Source organism: Gadus morhua, chromosome 2 (genome assembly GCF_902167405.1).
Source record: "Gadus morhua chromosome 2, gadMor3.0, whole genome shotgun sequence".
NCBI lineage: Eukaryota > Metazoa > Chordata > Actinopteri > Gadiformes > Gadidae > Gadus > Gadus morhua.
The window spans coordinates 16,661,394-16,685,313 of NC_044049.1; the positions used below are offsets into that span (position 1 = coordinate 16,661,394).

A 23,920-nucleotide genomic window follows, 5' to 3' on the forward strand; every position below is an offset into this window, starting at 1 on the left:
TCATTCATTCAAGGGAAATCCTTTGCATGCTGTTCAGAGCCCTACACGACCTAAAGCCATAATTCAGTTCTCAGAAGAATTAGCTGACTAATTAAATAGTGAATGCTAAATGCAATGTTGTAATGTTACGTTAGAGTTGCAGGTAATGCTGGTAACATGTATTTTATATGACATTCTCAGAATGACATGTTTCAAAGAAAGCAGTTGACTGTTTAGTTCATGCCAATAACAGCCTTTAGTTCAGCCAAGGTCAAGTCACCAGTGAAGTGCTCTGCTGCGTAGAGGTCCTTTAGAAAATCAATACTTGGGTTTCTTTAGACATTTTAAATCATTGTTCTAACACTTCATGCCATTAGAACAATAATAGGCTTTATCGGCAGATTGGAGTGTAAAAAGTACATAATAACAGTAAGAATACAAATTGTAACATGATATGGTATTTGTATAATTATGATTATTAATAATACATTATAATCATCATCATCCTTATTATCATGACAATCATTTTGTTGTGCTGCTCAAGAAATGATGGATGCTCAAACGGTATGCCTAATAAACAGTGCATAACGTTCATATAGGTCAACCTATTGCAGTTCAATAAACTAGGTTCAATGACGTAATAAGCTATTTAATAGTCGCTCTTGACAGGACTAGACCGATTACGTATGTTACAAGAGCCATAGGTAACATGAGAAGATGTATCATGCATTTGACCTTAAGGTTGGTTTATAATCTCATTTATTGCCAATTATTTCCCGTGTTGAGAAAGCTATTCTCCATTCAATCACTTCAGATGTAGATGAGTAAGTAAAAAAATCAATATTGCACAAATAATTGTGAGAGAGAGTTGCCAAAGGTTGCCTATGTTTACACAAAACATTACAGAGCCTTGCAGCAAAAACAATGGATAATGGACCAACAAGAACCATTTTGAATAAGGGATGGAGAAAGTCTTAGGATATGAATGAATGCTGGCACCAATATATGTGGGGTTAGTGTTTATAAATATCTGACCTGCATGTAGTCCATTAGAACCTTAACGCTTCCAACTATTACCCCCCTGGATAATTCATTTTACACTCCTACAGGATTCAGGATAGGGCTATATGTTGATGATTCCTAATTTATATCAAATTGGGAAATGACGGTTAATTCATAACAGCTGCATTGCTTTTACTCTGATACAAAAAAAGCTTAAACAACATAAATAATTTCGTTAAAAATGTATAAATTAGAATATAGGTATTGACAATTGTAGGACTACACGGGGCTAGATAAGCTATAAGACATTTGTCTGAAAGGTTGGTCATAAATGGTGTTATGCAACATTTGTCGACAACAACGAAGAATAAACATTTTTTTAATGAAAATACATGCGATCCATATGCAGCTGGAAACGTCGACGCCTGCGATAAATGCATTAGTATGATTCATGAATGTAAACCTTCTCTATTGCTATATCAGTTGTTGTGCTTGGCTAAAAGAAAACGACAAGTGGCTATTCATCACCTCATAAAATGATCTCAGAAGGTTATTTTTCCCGAGATCAACCAAGACTCGAGGTACCAAAAATGTCTCGGTGGCTAGGACACTAGAGCTGCACCAACTGTGGATGTTTGATTTATTCGATTTTTTTTTTGCACTAACATGCACCGCGCAGGAGCAAAATGGACGTAAACAAGTGATGTATGAACTTGGAATTAAAGCTAAATTGACTAATTGATCTGTTAAAATACTCGAAAGAATAAGATGTTTCATGGCTGCTGAAATTGTATTCTGCGCATGATGACGCGCCAAAGCACGTCTGTCCCCGCTTAGCGGCCAGGCTTGCAGGAAGTATGTTGAATCGGTGGAAAAAAGAGCGAAGGACTCAAGTCGATTGTTGATTTGGAAAAACAACCATGTCTAATCGATGAACTCAGACAATCTGTTTTTCCCAAATTTTGCATCGTTCACACTGTGGGCACAAAGGCCAACTGAGGGGTAAGTCGAAGGCGCTAAACGTCTAAAATGAGATTTTCCATCCATGGGCCGTAGCATATTTGTCGAGATCTTTGTGTCGGTCCAGGCTAGCCCGGGGTTGCTACAGCTAGCTAGGCTAACTGGCAATGCTATGTGTATTTGCCGTGCAGTCAATTGTTAAAATTATTCCAGGTTAATTTGTCTGTTGATTAAAACAAAAATGGACACTTCTTTTCATGCAAATGGAACAATTGTTGCATTTAAGTCGGACTATATTGCAGTTATATTACATATGGAACTTCCGTTTTCCTCACTTTTTACCATCGTGGGGGGTGCTAGCTGGCTATGTGCTAAGACGGCCGCATAGCCTGCAAGTTTGCGTTTATACCCGATGACCACAAAATGTATTATTGGAAAGTGATTCAGTCGACAGAGGGTTACTCATTCTCGTGATTGCAAGATATTACTCATCCGTCAAATATCCTCCGCCCACCCGACCCATGAGTCCAGCTAGCATACAATGTTTGCATAGATAAAAACTAACATTGTAGGCTAACGCGTTAGCCGGTTGGTTAGCATGGGAAAATGGCTTGCTGTTCGAAAGCCATTTTCCGATGAAAATGGGGTCTCAGTGAAAGTGGGTTGAGGTCTTCGGATATTATCGCTTCACTGCGTAGCGCCGTGAACGCCATTCAAATATTACAATGAGGGAAGCTTGTTTTATACAAAATGGGTAGAACTAGGATTAGTTCAAGTACGGTCGCGACTATGCAGTTATTGGAAATTATGGGAGTGGGCGAAGGAAATGTCGGCGGTAAAGATGCCCCGCTTTTGTCCTGGCAAATACATGCTGGGCTGAACCCGGCATAGAAAAGACGGTCCAAGGTCAGAAGCTTTGTTTTTATTTACTTCGTCCTGGCAAAAACAGCGATTACCATCGAAAAATATATAGCCTAGGTCAATTTGGATCAATTTGTTCGATTTGATTTCTTGTTGTTTGAGCCGGAGAGTGCTTACACTCGCATCAAAACAACGCATGTGTAAACAGAAACAGGACCGGTTTATTTTAACAGGGAATGGCGTGCTGATGATTAGAGCCTAGTTTTGAATAATCACAATTCAAAAGCAATGTAGCTAAGTAATTGTGGTTTTCAGTTAATTGAAATACAATCGAGAAAGCCTTGTTTAATTCTAACCTTTTTACATTATCTTGAAGAAATACGGATAGAAGTTGAGCCGGTTTTGTGTTGATTGTATTTGCAGAGCTCGTTTAGATTGGTTTTTGAATGAAACGTTTGGCTAGGCCAAACACCTGAAGTCGATGCATTTGCTCCAGTCATTATATTAACTTGAATACTTAATGCTTAACTGATGCATTGAAATGTGCTTTCTGTCGATTCTATATTACGTTTCAATTGTTTTGTTTTTAAATGGATCTTTAGTAGTACCAGTTAGAATCTAAATTGACTACAGTGTTAACTGCATTTTTTAATTGGTTAAAACAATACCATTCAATACCACGCCAACCATACAATAAACAATACTTTATTGCTGAGGTGGAGGTTGCTGTTTGTCTGTTAACTTTCTCTGGTAATTACAAAAAGGGTTTTCTCTGAAGCAGTTCTGGGCAAATATCGTGCTTTGTACAAGCCAGCAAAAAACGGTACAAGCCCCTCAATGTAAATGTACAAAGACTGCTTCAATGATTGACTTATTCATAAATTATTTAAACCTTCTTTATGTGTTAATGATAAATCTCATGGCTTACACTATTCAAACTTTGTAGTATATGGGCGGGGACGTTTCATTTGGCTGGATGTTTGTGGCCTTGACTTGGTTGGTAGACAGAGGAACTTTTAGAAAACGTCTTCTGTGACCTGAACAGCATTTAACCAGACAAGTTGGGGGGACTCTGCCTGGGATCCATTCATTTGGAGTTGATAGACTTTCTTTCTGCTAAAGCGCCCTGATGGTGCTTCAAAAACGGGGGGAAAAACAGACTACCTCCAGAATAACTTCACGGTCTGTGGACCTAATAGACCTTATAGGCTGTAGTGTTTGGTCATACATGTTTTGCCGCACGTAATCAAGTGAGACATTAGCCAGGCCTGTCGTTTCAGCATCTTCAGACACGTCGTTTAAACTATTTACAGCTTTCTGGATACTAATCCTGCCTCCTGGTCTGAGTGGCGGGTATTTTCGTATTTTATGTCTGAGTCTCGTTATGAGTGCAGTGCAGGGAGTTTGTATAAAGGGTAATGAGTGAAGTGGTTTAGAAGTCGATATCGGAAGGCTCCTGCTCGCTTGACTGGTAAAAGTAACCTGTTGAATTTGTCACTGCAAAAGTAGAAGAAACGGTGTAGAGATATGGAAATCAGGTTATTATTCTTGATGAATAGAGACAGAAGACATGGTTTCCCCCTATCAATCTGGCACCTATTTACCCATATTGAAATGTGTCTTCAGGGGAGAGGAAAAAACATCTTGGCATTCTCCAGGCCCAGTGCCAACGTTCCAGAGGGCAAAATGTGTTTGAATGCAGGAAAGGTGTCTCCATGGCAGGCTGTGTGGGTTCTCCCAGTCTGGGGTGGAAGATTTTGGTGTATACAGGGCCAGAGTTCGTAAAAGATAATTCCTGTAACTGTATGTGGAGGTTATAGCATAGATGTATTAGGGAAATACTATTTAGATGAAGTCCGAGTTCATTTTCTAAGGTCGAATAAGGGTGATTTGCTTGAATTAACCACAGTGGTGAGAAGTGATTTTAAGTACTATGACTCTTAACCTCTAAGAATTGTTGCCTAACCCTTCCTGGCTTATTGTTCCATTCATTCTGCATACATATTAAATATATTTGGTTTTCTATGATTCCTCATTATTCCGAAACAACCATTAATTGATTCATGCCTAATGACATGAACAATGTTGTGGTGTAATGATAGGCTGACGGGCTTCAGCCCTGTCTTCTGCCTAGTGTGTGTTTGCGTTGTTTATTTTCTGTCCTAAAGCCAGTGTTTGGTCCATACACAATATGTGGCTGTCGGCCATTCCTCCCCCTCTCGCCTCCCCCTCCCCCTCTCCTACCTGCCAGGCTGCAGCACATCAAGGCCTGTTGGCTCTGTCTGCACGCGCACGTGTGCACGTGTCTGAGTGTGCGCGTGCGCAAGCTCTCCTCGCTCTCCTCTCTCTCTCCTCTCTGCATCTAGCTCACTCCCCCAGCCCCTCCATTTTCTATCCCGCCAATCAAAACCTCTCCCACACCTTTTTTTTTTCTCTCTCTCTTTCCTCTCTGGCCTTGCTTTGAGCTGCTGGTGAATATTTTTTCCCTCCTTTTTTCACACACTTCGCAAATTTAGGCTGTCTGTAAAACACTGTTTCTCTCCTCTCTCATTCCTTCTCACACTATCCCCTTTCTCTCTATCTCTCTCTCACTTACACTATCCCTCTCTCAATGTCTATAATCACACTATCCCTCTATTCCTCTCTGTTGCTCGAACGGTCCGAGAGTATACCTGTTTTATTAGTGTTTGTGCGGTGAGGATCATTAATCTGACATATTAGTTAACTAAGGTCATCTAACGTGGACATGGATTGCTAATTTTGATAGCTATTTGTTGAGGAATAGAAAACCCTTCAGCCCTCCTTTGCAGTGCAGCTCTAGCCCACAGCACAGCCCACTCCATCAGTTTAGGAATTTTCTGAAACAGGATGACATTTTAAATGAATATCTGCTTCTGTTCCATGTCAGCATGCTCTGAACTTTTGACTATATCTTGTATACACTTTACCTCTAATCTGTACAGTAGTGATTAGCTGCTTTAACTGACCAGCATCTTTCCTGTAGAAGTAAACTCGGGTTGTAAAGTCACTCCTAATCTGATCAATTAGGCATGTCAAAGACTGATGGAGGGGTGCAGTGTGCCACTATTAGAACCTGTAGCAAGCTATAGACATATTAAGGCATATTAGCAAGGCGTCAACCTTTAAAGAAAGGGCCAATGGCAGATAAACTGGCATGGCAGCCATTTGAAAACTAGGTTTAAATCTCTTCAGAACAGCTACACCTGGCAGATGTTTATTTCAGTTATCTCTACCAAAAGCACTAGCCTAGACTCGACTTGATTGTAAAAGCTGAAATATGCTTGTGGGAAAATTATTGTAACTATCAATGTACTCAAACCCATGAGTTCATCTATTAAGAAGTGCAACCACCAATTGGTCTTTTTTGATTTGAACCACATTTACCTTGAATCCACATGTATTGTTTATAAATTGATAAGCAGCTATGTGATACCTGCGTTACATTAAAACTGGTGATGTCATGGTAAAAAAAAACATGTTGCTTATTCACACAAACCGTCTACAATGGACAAAGTACAGTTCACCACTCAAGTGTTACTCAAGTTTATTTTGTAACCAAACCTAACCCTGTTTATTGGATTACATTTGGCCAATTAATGGTGGCCTTCGTAGACTGTTAATCAGATTTGGAGCTAGTTCATTAGCACTACACATTTATATTCATGAATCGTCCTGCAATGTCTCGGCTAGAGATTCCCTCACATTCAGGATGTTGGAGGGCAGTAATAAAGTCTGAGTAGAAGTACGCACACGGCATCTCAGAATTCGATTTTGTCTTCTAAATTCACCAGCCAAAATAAACAGGTTTGAAGGTGTTACGTCAAATGTCCAATGACCTAGAGACGAGAGTGACCAACACATGGTCAAACTATTTATAATTAAACTGGGAATTATAGACATGCCCATCACATTCACAATAATCTATAAGCACTAGATATCTATATACATTTAAGTTACTGTTGCAAATGGGTCAGGAAAGTGTTGTGAGGGACCACTAACCATCAACATATGCAACATTTACTCGTTTATGCTATACAATCTTGATGTGCTGTGAGGTTGCTTGGCAACAAAACAGTCAGTCTACATGTTTTAATAACCGGTATTAAGATCTGATTGTGCTGGACATTAATTGTCAAGTTGTTCAGCGTGGGATTACTCGTTATGTATATTTGTGGGCTTTGAGATGAGACATTTTATTTAAATAGAGCAGATTCATTATGTACACACAATTCCTGCTGGTTGTATGCATGGTCGCATCCAGATCCTGGTGATTTACCCTGGATGAGCGGGTATAGCGTTCAGAATATTAACCCATTGTGAGAAGAAATGTAGGGCTGTGAAGTTGCCTTCCCCCTGCGTCTTGCAGTCACGTGGTGGCAGGAACAAACACAGTATGTCAATATTGAGCCACCAGCTTAGGAGCCACAAGCCCTAAAAATCCAAGAGCGGGAGGGTTCAGAGCATAGGGTAGCTCAAGAAATGGCATGATAGGAGAATCCAGAATATAATGTATATATTTTTTAATCTGCAATCTTTTCCAAAAGGCAATGTCCACAGCACTGTTCCATGTGTCAATGTTTAGACGTTAAGCAGATTTGCATTGCATTTTAACAATATTATTGCATACATATTTATTTGATAGCGTTGCTTGAGGATGTTGCAGATTAAAAAATGAATACTAATAGTCGAACAGTGAATATGTTAATATAAGGGCTAAACGTGTTTCTCTCAAATTCAACAGTTGGAAGTATAAACAACTGCCTAACTAAGCTGTTTGACCATTAATGGGGGATGGGCAGTAACACATCTGGCCCTTTGTCGCTGCTGTAGTGGATAGGGGGGGGGGATCTCGCCGCTCTCTTTACACTATCAACAAAGGTGTGGCCCTCTAGGCTAGGTAAACATAGCCACAGCTTTCATTGTGAGCTGGAGTATTCTTACGGTCTAGGTATGAGGACAATCTGATGCTTTAATTACAAAATGTACATTTTTAACAGCTAAATGTTCAACAAAGGTGATGGGTTTAATGTGTCGTTCGATTAAGCAATGTAACTTAAAGAAATTCTCATTACTTAAAGTAGTGCTTTTTTCCCCCCTCTGTTGCAGTGTTACCTCATTGGCCGCTGTGACCCCAGGCCCACCTCCTGCTTGCCAGGAAGGGCCTTGATTGGTTGAACCTGTACCCAGCTTCTGGGGAGAACATGGCTGCCACCACCCACTGCTAAACAGCTAAGCCACAGTCTTCTTCCCCCCCCCCCCCCCTCCCCCCACCTCTTCCTCATCACTGTTCATAACTGCATTGTGAACTGTGATTCTCCCTTCAAATTTGAATTACAGTACTATGGCAATGCATGATATGAGCCGTGCAAAGGGTTTCCCCTGTAAAGAGTGTGATATGGTCTGCCCGAGTACACCTAGTCTACTAGAACATATGAAAGCACATTATCAGCAGGAAGAGACCGGACGTTTTGAGTGTGAGCAGTGTGGCAGAATTTACAAGCACGCAGGAAGTTTAGCCCATCACAAGAAATCTCACGAAGTAGGTTCATTTCAGTGCCCCGTTTGTACCCGTACTTTACCCAACGCAGTAGCTTTGAAAAACCACTTACGCATCCATACATTGTCCCCTAGTAGTGCGCAGACAGAAGAAGAGAGTGAGGAGGTAGTCGAAGACGGCGGCCACGACGAGAGGGACTACAGCCTTGCCCAGGACCTCTCCGAAAACTTTGGGCGTACTCATTTGAACAACAGTGGCATAACCCATAGTGTCCTGCAAAGCCACGAGGCAGAGGAACACGGAAAAAAAGGCTCCCCGGGATCTGACGACGCCTGGGACAGGCCCTTTAAGTGTGATCAGTGTGACAGAACCTACCGCCACCACGGTAGCCTGGTGAACCACAAGAAGTGTCACCAGCAAGGAACTTTTAAGTGCTCTGTGTGTTTCAAGCAATTCAGCAACCTGGCGGCGCTAAACGGCCACGAGCGTACCCACTCCAAGTTCAAGACTCCCGGGGCATCCATGGTGAGCAGCAGTAGCAGCCTCCATAGCTCGGAGCGAGGCAGCAGCAACCAGTCGTCCCAGAACGACGACGGGGGTTCCTGCTTTTGCCACCTGTGCCAAGTTACACTGCCAAACAAGGCAGACTTCCAGGAGCACATCCTGCTGCACAACGCAGCCTCGTCCTCCCTTGGCCTCTCTCGCAGCTTCCCCGGCATCATGCCCCACAACCTGAGTGCAGTCCGCTCCCCGGCATACACCCCGGCCCTGGGTGACCCACTGCCCCTGCCGCCGCTGCCAAGTGAGAAAAGGGGCCCGTATGATCCAATCATGGGCCCTCCTGTCAACAATCCCATCTATACTTGTGCATATTGTGGCGCAGGCCATCCAGATCTCGAGAGTCTGAAGGTCCACTACTTGACCCATGACCCCCATCCGGGTGCTCACAGTCAGGAGAGCGCCATCCTTAACTCAGATGGGATGAGCTCAGGGTCCCAAGGCTCAGTATCATCGCCATCCGGTGGACGAGTGCCACAAGCCAACTCCCCAGATGATGGAGAACGCCGGTTTAAGTGTGGCGAGTGCGGTAAAAGCTACCGCCACGCCGGGAGTCTGGTGAACCACAAGCGATCTCACCAGACAGGCCATTACCAGTGCACCATCTGCTGTAAGCAGTACCCTCACCTAGCGGCTCTGCACAGCCATCTACGTAGCCACAAGGGCCGCCCCTCCAACCAGCCCCTGAACAATGACAGCAATGATTGGCTGTCTTCAGAGCCACTGACCTTAGATTCTCAGAATAGCTATGTCCAAGAGGGTAGTGGTGCCACTACTCCAATCTCACTACCTGGCAACCTAGGTGATGCTGCCCACTTTGTACCAGATGGAGGTCACAGCAGCGGACTCGACTCTTTAGAGTTCCATGACCGCTTTGATGGAGGTTCCTTGTCCCAAAGCAACTCAGCACACCGCCAGGCAGACCGGCATATGTGCGCAGATTGTGGCGAGATGTATGGCGACATATCAGGCATCAAGTCCCACATGTGCCCCCGGCGTGGCCAGCAGCAGCAACCGCAGGGCAACATGTCCAATGGCTTCATGGGAAACATGAACTATCACAGCCCCGGTGGGACGTCTCTGCCATCCGGAGGCTCAAGTAGCATGAAGGAGGGCAGCAGCCAGCGCCAGTACTCGCAGAGTGGAGGCAAAAGGATGGGAAACAATGACAAAGAGGAAGACGACGGGGAGGTTTACCAGTGCTCTGTGTGCGGCAACCATTACGCCAGCCTCAGAGCCCTCCGGAGCCATCTCCGCAGCCACGCCAACAATCCAACCACACCCGGGCCGTCCAACTTGGAACAAGAATGGAGGATGATCTGCTCCACCTGTGGCCAGAGTTTCTCTAGGAAGCAAGACCTTTTGAATCACCAGCTTATCCATGGGCCCCAGACCGCAGAACGCCAGTCCCAGCCAAATGTGAGCACCGCTGCCAACGGCAATGACAAGATGGATGGTCGCAATCACATTTGCGTGGACTGCGGTATGTTTTTTGCCGACCGCCACCACCTGATTACTCACCTTTGCCCTGGCAAGAACCGATCAGGGAACCTGAGCAAGCAGGGCCTGAACGGAGCCAAAAGGATGTCTGGAGGAGAGGGAGTCAGTGGAGGGGTTGCTGGCGGCAGCGGAGATGTTGGAGGAGATGGCCGGAGGTCGATGGGAGAACAAGGCGACAGGCCCCATAAATGTGACCAGTGTGGCCGAGGTTACAGGCACCCATGCTCCCTCCTCAACCACAAGAAATCCCACAAGACTGGAGTGTTCCGCTGCCTGGTGTGCCAGAAGCGCTACTACAATCTGCTGGCACTCAAGAATCACCAAAGGACCCACTTTGACTTGAAGAGGTACGTTCTTGTTTCTCCCTAGCATTCAGCATTTATTCTGCCTTGAAAATGTTAGACGGAGACATTATACAATTTAATATTCAGAATGATGACTCCACTGTATTTCATAATGTAATTAGTACAGTGGTATAACTCGCCTTTAAGTTTACAAAGTTACACATTTACTTTCTAAAACATACCTTTTGACCAAGGGACTGGAAGGTTTGTGGTTAATCTGAGGCTTGTTTATGGCTTATACTCAAAATATTATTGAATGCATTATACTTTGATGTGGTTTCCTAATTTTTCTTATCTCTGCCTCTTGCTTGCTGCAGGCACAAGTGTGAGGAATGTGGTAAGGCTTTCAAGATCCAAAAGCAACTTATCAACCACCTGCGTCTCCATGAAGAGCATCGGGCCAAGGGCCTGATCCGCACTGGCCCCAATGGATCCCGCTTCCAGCAAGCTGGAACATCCCAAATGCAGAGTATGAGAGGCGAGTCCTCCAAGAGCCATGGAATGGGGGTAAAATATGCCAATGCCCAGCAAGGCTTCAAGAAACCCTACTCCTCAGCAGGAACATCTAGGCCCCAGAAATTTGATCAGTCTGAGGGAGGGCGCCGTCCCTTTGCCTGTGACGAGTGTGGAAAGACATACCGCCATGCAGGTAGTCTGGCCAACCACAAAAACCTCCACAAGATCGGGGAATACCATTGCAATGTCTGCAACTCCACATACCCCAATCGGCTGGCCATGAAAAACCACCTGCGTCTCCACTTCGCCCAGAAGAAGCACAACTGCCAGGAGTGTGGCAAGGGCTTCCGCACTCAGAAACAGCTTGCCACCCACAACACCGCAGGCCTCTGCAAGGGGCCCCAGGGTCCGGGAGTCCAGATGGATTTTGAGTGTGATGGCTGCTGCGAAGGTTACGCAACAGCCGACGAGCTAGCGGCCCACGACTGCCCGGCCCAACACCTGCCTTCCTCCTCCGCCTCCGTCAACAGCTCCAACCTCAGCTTGGAGGGCCGAAGTGTGGACCTTGACTCTGACGAGAGGCCCTACGCCTGTGACCTGTGCAGCTGCGCCTACAAGCATGCCAGCTCCCTGCTGAACCACAAGCACACCCACAAGACGGGCGACTTCCGTTGCAACTTCTGCGACAAGCCGTACACAAACTACATGGCCCTGCGCAACCACATGCGCATCCACACGCAGCGGAAAAAGCACATCTGCCACACGTGCGGCAAAGCCTTCCGGCTGGCCAGATTCCTCCGCAACCACCAGAAGGTCCACGAGGAGGGTGCCACACCCTTTGGTTGTCCGAGCTGTGGGAAGAGTTTCCAGGGGAGATCGGGCCTGGCAAGGCACCGCTGCGGGGACAACCAGGTAGGCATGGAAGGCAGGAGGAAGGCCGCTGCACCCGCAGGAGAGGGCGAAGAGTGTCGGTACACGTGAGTTCTCGTCAGTTGTTTGTGATTCTCCGAACTTGAAAGCAAAAAAAAATAGTGAAGATCAATTTAGGTCTGTACATGTCTATTACAGGTATATGATCTCCAATCCGGCTTCCTTGGGACCATACGCGTGCCGGAATTCGGATTTTTCTGAAGTTTGGACAAATTGAATTAGTGGAGAGACCAGATAAGTCAACCCTGTTTGCTTTCAGTGAGAATATATCACACATTTAGTTTTTTTTTTCCTAGGTTATCTACAATCAAACATTTTCTATATTTAGATGTATAACTTTTCACTATTTGACACCAACATTAAGTTAAGTTGCACATTAAGTAAAAGTAATGTTTTCTGTGTTCCCTGTACTTGTTATGAATTTGATTGTAGTGTTTTGTTTGTGATTGACTGTTGTCCTTTTCGTAGCTTTATTTTAATGGCCAGATATTAGAACAGAGACTGTATTAGGGCCAAATTATGTGTCTGAGCTTTTGGCAATTGTGATTTTGACCTAAATGAAAGGAATGGAAGGGAAGTATTTTGAGCTAGCTGCACTGCACATGATTAGGTGAAGATAATCCTCTTGGTTTCCAGATAGCAATTGATGAGTATTATTGTACTTCCCACCATATGGCCACTGTTAGTGTTTCTAATGGGATTTCCTTGTATCGTTACGTTGTCAAATTTGGCATTCACCGAAAAGCAGGCTGTGACTGATGTCTTGTTTTGGATTGTTGTACTCAACATGGTGGTTTCAGCTGTGAACAAAGTTTGCGTCCATTTGTGCAGTGCAGGAAGCAATAGATGCCTCCCAAATTCCAACGTCTGTCCATAGCGTCTTTCCTGCACTTCCCCTCCCACCCACCAGTATTCTTACCTTGTCTAGTAACTAGCGTTAAAATGGTACACCACTTTTAGTAGTCTTCTTGATGGTTTTAAAGCCGGATTTCAGATCATATACCTGTATGTTTGTATGTATGTATGAGATGTAGATACTTTTTTTTTGTTGATATATAGATCTAGAAAATTTATGTTCTTATATTAACTACAACCTAATATATACTAACAAAGTGGTAACCAGTAATAAACCGTAACCCAACTTTAGATTGGTGACATCAAAGCATCCAGGATCAGTTTCTAATCTCTCCTTTCTCCCCTTCCCCCCAACCCTTGTTCCTCGTCTTTCTGCATCTTCCTCCCCCTTTCCTAAATCCTTGTTCCTTTCTCCTCTGGCGTTTTCCTCTTCTGTCCCTGCACAGATGTGATCAGTGCGGCCGCTCCTACCGTCATGCCAGCTCCCTCCTCAACCACAAGAACACCCACACCGTCGGAATTTACCACTGCGCCGTCTGCCTCAAAACTTACTCCAATCTGCTCGCCCTGAAGAACCACCGCCGCATCCACTCCGAGACCCGTCGCCACCGCTGCCACGACTGTGGCAAAGCCTTCCGCGTCTCTTCCCAGCTCTACAACCACCGCCGTGTCCACCAGAAGCAGCGGGAGCTCACCTGCCGCTCCTGCCAGCGCTCCTTCCCCACGCAGGCCAGCTTCCGGCTCCACATGGAGATCAGCCACGGACAGGCCCCTCAGCCCCGCCAGCCCAGATCCCAGCAGCCCCGGCCGGGAGGCTCCCAGGAGCTGGGCTGGGGCTCGGGCCTGGACCACACTCTGATGCAGGCACAGGGCCTCAACCCCCACGGTATGAACAAGTCTCGTGGTCGCGGCGGTCACGGCGGGGTCATAAAGTCGCATGTTTGCGACCAGTGCGGGCGCGCCTACCGCCACGCCAGCTCCCTGCTCAACCACAAGAACAGCCACAAGACGGGTACCTACTTCTGCAACTCCTGCCAGAAGGAGTTCCCCAACCTCATGTCCCTGAAGAACCACCGGCGCATCCACACGGAGCCCAAGCGCTACCAGTGCCCCGACTGCGGCAAGTCTTTCCGCGTCTCCACCCAGCTCATCTGCCACCGGAGAATCCACACCAAGGAGAAGCCCTTCTCCTGCCAGCAGTGCGACAAGCGCTTCTCCTCCAGGTCCAACCTGAGGCACCACATGAAGGTTCACTGGAGCGGCTCCACGGCGCCCCCTTCCATGTCCATGGGTGCGCCCAACTTCTTGGGTATGCCCAGCGGCCCCTTTATATAGGCTTTTTTTAGGGCTTGGGGGATATGGGTGGGTCAAGCTAGAGGAATTGCTCGAGAGGGCGGGGCTTAGAGAGGGTACTAATCAAATGCCAAGGTATCTGGAGGTGCCAAACAAATGTTGTTGTTCCTCTTGTGTGCTCATCCTGCTCCATTTCCATGTACGGCTGCGGTGTAAGAGTCGGTGTGTCTGAAGGACAGGTTGCATGGCACATATTCTTGGCCCTGCATGCCACACGCGCAGACACAATGTAGCAGGGGGACAACCCAAAATGGACGCCATTAAACAAGTGGGTGAGAGAAAGGACTCAAAATGGAGGATGCATACAAACACACACACACTCACCTTGATTTGTTTGCTTTACCCGGCCTGTGATCGCGTAGCTGCCTTGTTACTAAATTAACAGGGCTCTAGAACTGCGCTTCTTTGCTTTCTCTTGACAGTAGGGTGGACTGACTGACGGGCAGATAGACTGTAGACGGTTGACGTGTAGTTCATTGACACAACTACATGGACTGATAGCTTCTTCTACATCTGCCTTTAGTCCCTACGATGGGTTGCCCTGTAGAGCCAGAGTTCTTGGATCCTATTTCTAGGAGGATCGGGGAAATGGTCATATTTGGAGGGCCCCCCCATTAAAGCCTCTTCACCACATCCCTCATTTTGAAACAACAATGTTACACATTGATGTGTAATAGGAAAACGGAAAAAAATGAGACGTCAAAGTAATATGCTTCCTGTTCAGTTGACTTGACTAATGGACTGATTGACAGCCAGGTCGGGCAGGTTTGGGACCAGCAAAGCGACACGGCAACTCCATTGGTCAGATGGATAAAGGGGCGGGCTCTTCACAGGTCTAGAGGAAAAAAATCCCTTAGCAACAGAGGTGTTATATGTCCGTCGCAATCCCATGGAGCTGATATGGCCGTTCGAAACTGCTTTCTCTGCTCTCTCCATGCATTGTTCCACCTCATCCCATACTTGCGATGACTATTGTGAAACTGTTAGGATTTGTTTTGTTATTCTCGATGAAGTCTTCTCGTGGCCTTTTGTCACTGTGTTAAACCATGTTTTGTTTAGAGTTGACGAGTTGTTTCCTTTTTTTCTTTTGCGGATATATATTGAAACCCGGTCTTTTTTTTTTGAAGTGTGAGCAATACTTAACCAATGTTGGTGCTGTTGTGAGCATGTGTATATTTGACGGTGACTTTATTTCTTAATTTTATACTTTTTAACCAGTTTTTTCGCGAGTTGGTAACTACTCTGAGACTGAACAGTGTGTCGGCACACCTGGTCTCTGAGTTTATAACCCTTTTTAATTTGTATGTATGTGTTTTTGTCCGTCTGTGTGTGTGTGTGTGTGTGTGTGTGTGTGTGTGTGTGTTTGGGTCTCTTGCAGTACGAAGATGAGCTTCAAAGCCTTGTAGGTCTCCCTTCTGACCACAGCCTGAATCTCTGATTGGCTGCCTCTTTATGACATCACACTATCTTCTTTGCTCTGCATCTACTCCTCCTGCTCATGTATTCCTTCAAACACTTTCTTCTGGTTAGAACCTGTACTGTACAAAACCACACAGTGGAACCAGCTAAAACTGTATAGTCCATAGGTTGTGGTGACCACACAAAAAAAGGAAGAAAAAAAAAAAGTATCAAAATGAAAGAAAGTGAGTAAAAACAATTGCAGAAAAATTGTATATTGTTGGGCACCGTGCCTGCGTTATTCTTTTTTGTTTTGTTTTATCCTGTATTGTAAGCGTTCTTCTGACTGTATTATCTACAGAACCTCTTTTATAAAAAGAAAAAAAAAAAGTCGACAGATCATTGTAGTAATGCATTTATTTATTTATATTATGATGGTTATTAACACTTGTATTGGGCGGCGCTAGTCTTTAGGATGTGAGTTTAGAGCTGTGTTGATGTTGAAATCACCCCTAACCCCCCCCCCCCACTCTGCTCCCCCTTTGCCACTCACCTTCTCTTCCTCCCCCTTCTGGACATGGAGCCAACCAAGATGGACTCCCAAAATGAACACTTTGCTCGTTCCAAGAATATTGTCTCCTTGTTTTTAAAAGAAATCCTGGGTGTCAACGGAAAGGTTACAATTTTTGGGAGGCGCACGTCGGGCCCTTGCGGTGAACGCAAGCAGGGTCCGTAACCCCCTTGCGTTGCGGGAACGTGGAACCCTAAAAAGCCCTTCACACAACCACGTCCTGCTTCACACACTAGTCAAAGTCGCACTCAAAAGGGACATCCCGGTTACCTTGTTCCGTTTTAATGTTAATCATTTGACGTTTTACAGTAGCCTCTTGTATTTATTAGGTTTTTAGTGTGCGCGTGTGTGAGCGTGTGTGTGTGTGAGAGCCTGATTATGTGTGATGGAGACACGAGTCAGTTTGGACGTTGCAGGAGCACTGGTGCTAGTAGTCGAGACGTTGAGTGACCATTTAAAGTGCTGTAGGAGTCAATATGATCTAGAAACACAGAAATGACTACATTCTCTGAAACTATAACCCCCCCCCCCCCCCCCCCCCCCCCCACCGGAGCAGACACTTTTACGGTCGGCATTTCAAATCGTTTTAAGGAGAGTAAAAAAGGTTTGGTTTTGGAACAAATATAACCGTTTTTGTTTAAAGTTCTAACTTTTTCTTTTGTTTTCATGCATATATATATATGTAATGCTTACTATACACTTTTATAAACTATGTTTTGATAATTCATTTCTTAACAAAAAAAACCTTGTCCATATACTATAACCCTTACTGCTGAGTCCTGAAAATAAATAGATGAAGAAAAAAACAGTGGAGGTTATTGTCTATCTATTTGCTTTTTTATTTGCCTTTTACTTGGTTCAACACATTTAACAGTAGACCTGATGAAAAATATATTTTCAGTTCAAGGAAAATATAATCAAGTAAAACTCACTAGTATCTAAAATGTTATTTGTAAAAGATTAAATCGATGGTATTCAACAGACAGAACTTCCAAATTACACTATTTAAAAGATTAGTACATTTTTTCCAAACTGAGTTGTGTGTGTGTGTGATATTGAGCCAAACTATGTGTCACAGATAGATGCAGCCAGAATGCCCCCCTCTTGTACTAGACAGGTCTGCATTCTTTAGGAGGGGTGGGGGTCGTGGTCGCACTCTTTTTTTTTTTAAGATTTGAAAAGACTGAAGCACACCATACACTAGTAGAAGGTACTCAATTCTCTAAACTGTTAATTATAAGCCGTAAAAGGCTTACTAATGTGGTGCATGACTAGAATAAATGTAATGGCATCATTGTTCATTCTTGGTTTAAATACTTGCCATAGGTCATTTTTCTTGTAGATTGAAACCATACGTGGGATAATGCATTTGAGTTTTAAAGATGAAAGTTGAATTGAGCCGCTATTAGTATTTTATACTTTCTGCCCAATCCTATCAACCATTTGATTCAAAAGCTCCTATAATGTATCCTGCTCTCAGCTAGCCCCAGGGGACAAAGCCTGACAAATTACTGACCGTGTTCCAAATTAAAGAATGCCCCCTTGCTACTTTTTAGAATATTACACAGATATTGTACATTAATCATGTTATTAAACCTTGGAACTAATCTTGACGGTGTTTTTTTTTAAACAGTGATTGTATACTATTGCTGGACAAGAGTGTTGATGGAGCTTATATCAAGAAATATATATTAGGCTATCTGTAAGATTCTGGTCATTCAGACTTTGATTTTAGGCTTATCAAGTGGGTTAATGCTTTTGCTAACTTTATCTTAATGGGACTGTTAAATAATGAACACTAAGAAGTTGTCTTTGAGAGCTAAGATCAAAACTAAATTCAGCAAAATGTAGTCAAATGGCTATCTTTTGATAGATGGCTGGATGTATTTCTGGGGCGATAATTAAACTAAATCATGCAAATCCAAAATGCACCCCAGCTGATGAGGGACAAATCAAGATTTGAGTTACAAGTAAAAGAAACAAGTTAAAATGTGAGGGTTTAGAGATTGAAATAATTCTGTTTTGTAATTTATGTACAGTGTTACCCACTATGCTTGTTGAAATCTTGACGGCTAGCTTTACTTTCCAATGAAATTCCTAAATTGGACAATTGATATGCATCTGACGCGTTTCTTCCTTTCTATTTGCATTTTTTTAATTAATTTTTTACATACGCCTTAATTTGGATTTCAGATGTTGATAAACCTTTCGGTAAAATATTTTTTGTGCACTGCATTTTTGGTCATATTAACTTTGAGTGTTATTTTTTATGTTTGTCGAAATATGTACACAATAAAGGTTTGTATTTGATAAAAAAAAAAGAAATGGTATTGTTGCATAATGAAATACTATGAGCTGTATCTTGCCACTGTTAATATTGTTTCTTGTGGTGTAAATACATTTTGTTATTAACGCTGTGTGTTCAAACATAACTTGACAAATGCTAGCATAGTTTAATTGGTCATTTGGGTTTTCTGGTGAGAGAAAGCTAATTAAAGGTGCTGTAGGTTAGAGTTTAGAGTTGTAAAGGGAGTGGAATGAATAAACTACCCAAGAAAAACCATCCCCCCTCTCTACTTCTTCCCTCTGTATGTTTCTCCACCATCGAGATAATGTCATCCCCTGAATGTGATTGTCAGTAAATATGTATTCCCGAACCAAAAAGGGAACAGATTCACTGATTGGGCAGAAATTAGCCGGGAGCAGTCTAAAATCAATCAACTTGAAAACCGATATTCTTACAGGGTATTTCACTGACAAATAGCTGATGGTTGTCATTGCCATTTCTACCATATTTCACTTGTATTATAACTCATATCGTACCTACAGCATCTTTAAGTATTCTTAACAGGAATCAACTATTGAAAATGGAATGTCTACGTTACTTAAGGTACCCTCTAATGTTTAGCTCTTGAAATATTACTTTTCTAGAAATATATGTTCATGATCAATCAAATGAAAGTAGAACAACACACTTAGTAGAAGAAACCTAATGTAAGAGAAGACAACAATCCTGTTACAATCAGTTGGCGCCGAGTTGCCTCTCCCTCTCCTAAATCTTGTTTTCCTCCTTTTCTCTTCCTTGTGCCTATGCTTGTTTCCTATTTACTACATACATTCTGTAGCCATTAGAACCAAATTATTTCGCCAGAAAGTAGCTGTTTGCCCACTGACCCTCCCATGTTTCTGTGATTTCATTGTGATGTCAAACCAGAAATGGCAAGATAGGAATTGAAGCTCATTCTACTGTCCTACTACACTTCCTCACTTTTTTAATCTCAGTTGGTATTGGAATTATTTTCAACATCAGGACTATCTTTCAAACAGGTGGTCATCTAATGCCCACATTAAAACGGACAACTTTTTTTGATGCAGCCCATTGTCTTCAAGGTCAAATTAGTATTATTTAGCCAGTAACTCGTATTTCCTTTCCCCAGACTTAAGCCCGGTGGGTTCCACAAGCAGCTCGAAGAACTATGTGTGCAACCAGTGCGGACGCGCCTACCGCCACGCCAGCTCCCTGCTCAACCACAAGAACAGCCACAAGACGGGCACCTACTTCTGCAACTCCTGCCAGAAGGAGTTCCCCAACCTCATGTCCCTGAAGAACCACCGGCGCATCCACACGGAGCCCAAGCGCTACCAGTGCCCCGACTGCGGCAAGTCTTTCCGCGTCTCCACCGCGCTCATCTGCCACCGGAGAATCCACACCAAGGAGAAGCCCTTCTCCTGCCAGCAGTGCGACAAGCGCTTCTCTTCCAGGTCCAACCTGAGGCACCACATGAAGGTTCACTGGAGCGGCTCGCTGCTCTCCAGGGGTTCTTCCTCAGCTTTCCTCACCATTCCATCCCGTCCTTTCCTGTAGATCTACGCCTGCGCCCATGTAGGGCTCACAGCCCTCAACCTTTTTCCTCAGCGGTTGCAGTGGAAACAGTGTTGCTATGAATGGGGCGGAGGGGAGCGCTTTCGCCACCAAGAATAAACACCCGCAAAGAGCCGCAAATGTTTGGCCCCTGTTGGAAATTGGTCTTGTATTCAAAAATGTGCAAAAGGACGTATTTGTGACCTGCAGAAAACCCTTTAAAAACGAGTTAACATCCAGGAAGGAGTGGGCAGGTTTCTAAAAAACATCGACCCATGCATGAACATCTCTAGTCTTCTCAAGGCCCAGCAGAATGTTGCTTAGTCATTGTGAGCTTGGACCCTTAAGATTGCTTGAAAGGTGTTTCCTTTGACAATCATCAGAGGTATTCAACTCTTTCCTCAATTGAGACTGGGATGAGAAAATGACGTTTTGACAATTTTAACAGTTCATAGACATTACAGACCAAAGGAAATTGGCACATTAATCCATCTCATGCCACAAAGACAAGTCAATGTAGCATAAAGTGGATTGAACTGCTGATAGGATGCGCTTGGTCTGCCGGTCTGTACGCCTTGATGTAAAGTCTGTGGGGGAAGGTTGTGCACAGGACAGAATACAGAGTACTTTTTAATGGTATTCTCTGTCACAACTTCCGTAGGCGCCTCTGCTTTTGGACTTCCAAGCAACTAACAAGCAGGCTAAATTGACACAGGCCTCCACGACCTGATACTTGGCACATTACAAGTATACTTGCATTGTTTTGAAGTAAGGACTGTGAACAAATAATCACATCAAGTACACTTTTCTAAAAGGCTTTACCCTTGGTAAAATGTATCTTGTCTGTGTTGTAAGACAACAGCCAACGGGTTTCAGGGACCTTTCCAGACCTGACAGGACGTGGAGTCAATGACGGCGGGGGGAGCCTTGATCTTTATCCTCCATCTTCTCTTCACTTACAGTGCACGGCTTATCACCAGTCGACAACTTGCTAGGGACTTCCTGTAATTTCTCAGTTGAAGTAACTGTCTCAGTACAGGATCCTACATGGCCAGAAAAAAGACTGAAGGGTCAACATTGCATCTCTGCCTCATGAAACACTGTTGATGAAACGGGCCAACTTTTCAACAACATTTGTCTGAACTTAAAGTGACAGGTGGAGAACGACTTTTGTGTCTGTCTGTTCTCCTGTCTCTCTCTGTTCTCATGACACTATGTTGTTTGGCTGAGAAGAAACTTGCTCATGCTCAAAGGTTGTTTAAACATTGGGTGTAACCAGTGGCATGCACGCTCTGTGTACCTGTCTTGGTGTGTCTATACGACAATGTTGTCATATAGACACACCAGGTTGGCCAAGTTACATAGTTACAGTCAACATCACAGTGTTATGTCCTTCCCTACACTCTTATGCAGCTGCAATGGGGCAGATGCTTTATATTTGTATTCCCCTTTGCCTAAATTGGAATGGTAATTCCATTCAATTGAATTAATAATGTCACACCTTTAGAAATTAACTTACCCAAGTGAAATCCAAATGGCCTCTCTAAACATTTCATCTCTAAACTTTTTTTGGGTGGGGGAGTTTTTTTTTTACAGGATTGTTAATACTCCTAAGTAATATTATATGCAGGAAACCTTTGAGGAGTTATGTTCCTGCAGATGCATGTCCAATGTTTTGTTGTTCATTTGTACGATCTTGGCTATATATAGAGCACCCCTATCTCTCGGAATACCACTGAGGCACTGATCGTGGTTTCAACTACAATTCACAATCCGCTCAACTTCTAACCCAGACTACCCACCCGCCTGGAACACATTTCCATTCTCAGATACGAGACATCGTATGAAACAGTATATTCAGTTTCAGAGTTAGGAAATGGATTCCTAAATGGATATCTAACGACGTTGGGGGATGCGGTTTCATTGAAGTCAGTGTTGAGGTATCAATGACAGGATAACAGGTCTTCAGCTGTTCTCCACTGTATGGTCGTCAAGAAAAAAGTTTATAAATGTGTGTGTGTGTGCGTGTGTGTGTGTGTTTGTGTGTGTGTGTGTGTGTGTGTGTGTATGTGTGTGCGTGTGTGTGTTTGGATGCGTGTGTGCGTGCGTTATCTGGCAGCACGAGGCGATACCGTACCGGTTTAAGTGACAGCGTGCCCAAGGCTATTAATAGTGGAGGCGCGCTCTGAGCAACCTTGTTCTCTGGCTCAGATGTTGGCGGTTCTCTTCCAGTCACAAAGCTCATGCTCGGGAGCTCATGACGCTTTGTTGCGAAAAAGAAAATCCCCCCGACATAAAAAAAAATCTAATCAGGTTCTCAAAATGCAACCTGCCTACCAGCAAAACCAGAGATGGTTGGTTTGTTAAATGGTGGTGAATTATACCTTTTTGATTGTCTTTCTCTGTAATTACCTACCTGTATATGTTTATTTTTTTCTCTCTTTCTTTGGGCACATGTATTTTTTGATGCCGTGCCTGATAGTTGAACCTATATAGTAGAACAGGATGTGGTACACAAACAAAAGAGAAGTAGAACCTAAGGATGGTGATTTTATGACGATGTAATCTTTGCTTTAAGCTGATGGTGACATGTTGTTGTGCAGTGGGTTTCAAACTCTGGACACATTGCAAAGTCAAAAATGCTGTATGATGTTGAAATTATCGTAAAATGAAATTGATACATATAAGCAGCTCAAAAACCCTTTACAAGTGTTTCTTTGAGGTCTAGGTTTTGACAAGGCCAAATTTCGGTTTTGAGACAACGATGAGGGTGTATTCACCATTCACTTGAATAATGCCGTTGTATTTCATAGGATACAGTGTTTTAAGGACTTTGCAACCTGGCCTTATTGGAACAACCATTTGCAGTCTTTTTGAGGCAGCCATTTTGTGTCCTTCTAACCTTGCGTGCTGAGGCCCCTGTTGTCATCTGTTTATTTAGCATGTGAGCATCTCTTCAAACCCCATGGACCTCGATGGTTAGTGACACATACTTTGAATGGCAGCTAGATAATACGATTTGATATTTTGGACTGCAGTAGTTGTTACTCCATAACATCTATCTGAAATGGTTCACACAGGGTGAGCTTATATTGTTTGAAATGTAGCAGATGAAAAAAAACAACAAGCTGTCGTGGAATTGACTTTTGAGACATTTCTGTTGACTGTAACAGTTCTATTGCGTTAAACCACAATTCAGTTTTTTTCTTTCTCCAGTGAAAGTCAATAGGTCTACAGTCATTCACAATATCTCTGTCTAATTTGTATTTGTGGCAAATTTCTGCCTCTCATTACCAGTAATCCTACAACTCACCTCAGCAGGACACAAAATGGCGAAAGCGAAGGCAACTCCTAGAAGTAGAGCATTAGATATTTTTAGTGCCGTTTGGTTAGATCACGTATATTGTCATTGTACCTCTGTATCATTTTCCTCTGTATGACTTTTTATATATGAACTGGCAGATTGTTGTAGGCTTCTGTCATTGATATACACTTATAACGGATGGTGATACTAATAAAGCGTGTGAACAACACAGCGGTCTCCTGATGTCACGGTGGAAACAACCTTCACATTTGATGTGTTTTTTAACTGAAAACCCCCCTGGAGAATAGACCAGGCATTGGGCGGTTAGTTTGTTCAACTGTGTCTTTAGAATGTTTGTGAGTGTAGGCCTACCTTCTTATTGGTTGGACAAGAGGGCGAAAAGGGTGTAGGAATGTCAGGCTGCTATAGTTAGATCCTTGGGGATCTAACTCTAAGTTACAGAGTTAGA

General features: G+C 43.7%; 1 protein-coding gene across 4 annotated transcripts; it reads left to right on the top strand.

Moving 5' to 3' along the window:
• Positions 1 to 1,633: 1,633 nt before the first annotated feature.
• Positions 1,634 to 23,680, top strand: si:dkey-89b17.4 (zinc finger protein 646). Of its 4 annotated transcripts, none has more exons than XM_030345889.1 (5): positions 1,634 to 1,983; positions 7,930 to 10,725; positions 11,040 to 12,155; positions 13,410 to 14,272; positions 19,723 to 23,680. In XM_030345889.1, the coding sequence occupies exons 2-5, from the start codon at positions 8,165 to 8,167 to the stop codon at positions 20,148 to 20,150; spliced, it is 4,968 nt and encodes a 1,655-aa protein (XP_030201749.1). In that variant the 5' UTR covers positions 1,634 to 1,983; positions 7,930 to 8,164; the 3' UTR covers positions 20,151 to 23,680. The 4 variants fall into 4 exon arrangements, with proteins under 4 accessions (XP_030201749.1, XP_030201757.1, XP_030201764.1 ...); XM_030345897.1 differs by lacking the exon at positions 1,634 to 1,983 and adding an exon at positions 2,272 to 2,847; XM_030345904.1 differs by lacking the exon at positions 1,634 to 1,983 and having other exon boundaries at positions 8,107 to 8,362; positions 8,455 to 10,725.
• Positions 23,681 to 23,920: the final 240 nt, after the last annotated feature.

Coding starts and splice junctions, on each gene's coding strand:
- si:dkey-89b17.4 (XM_030345889.1), top strand. CDS start 8,165: ATGGCAATGCATGATATGAGCCGTGCAAAGGGTTTCCCCTGTAAAGAG. Junction 10,726..11,039: donor ACCCACTTTGACTTGAAGAG/GTACGTTCTTGT, acceptor TGCTTGCTGCAG/GCACAAGTGTGAGGAATGTG. Junction 12,156..13,409: donor GGCGAAGAGTGTCGGTACAC/GTGAGTTCTCGT, acceptor GTCCCTGCACAG/ATGTGATCAGTGCGGCCGCT.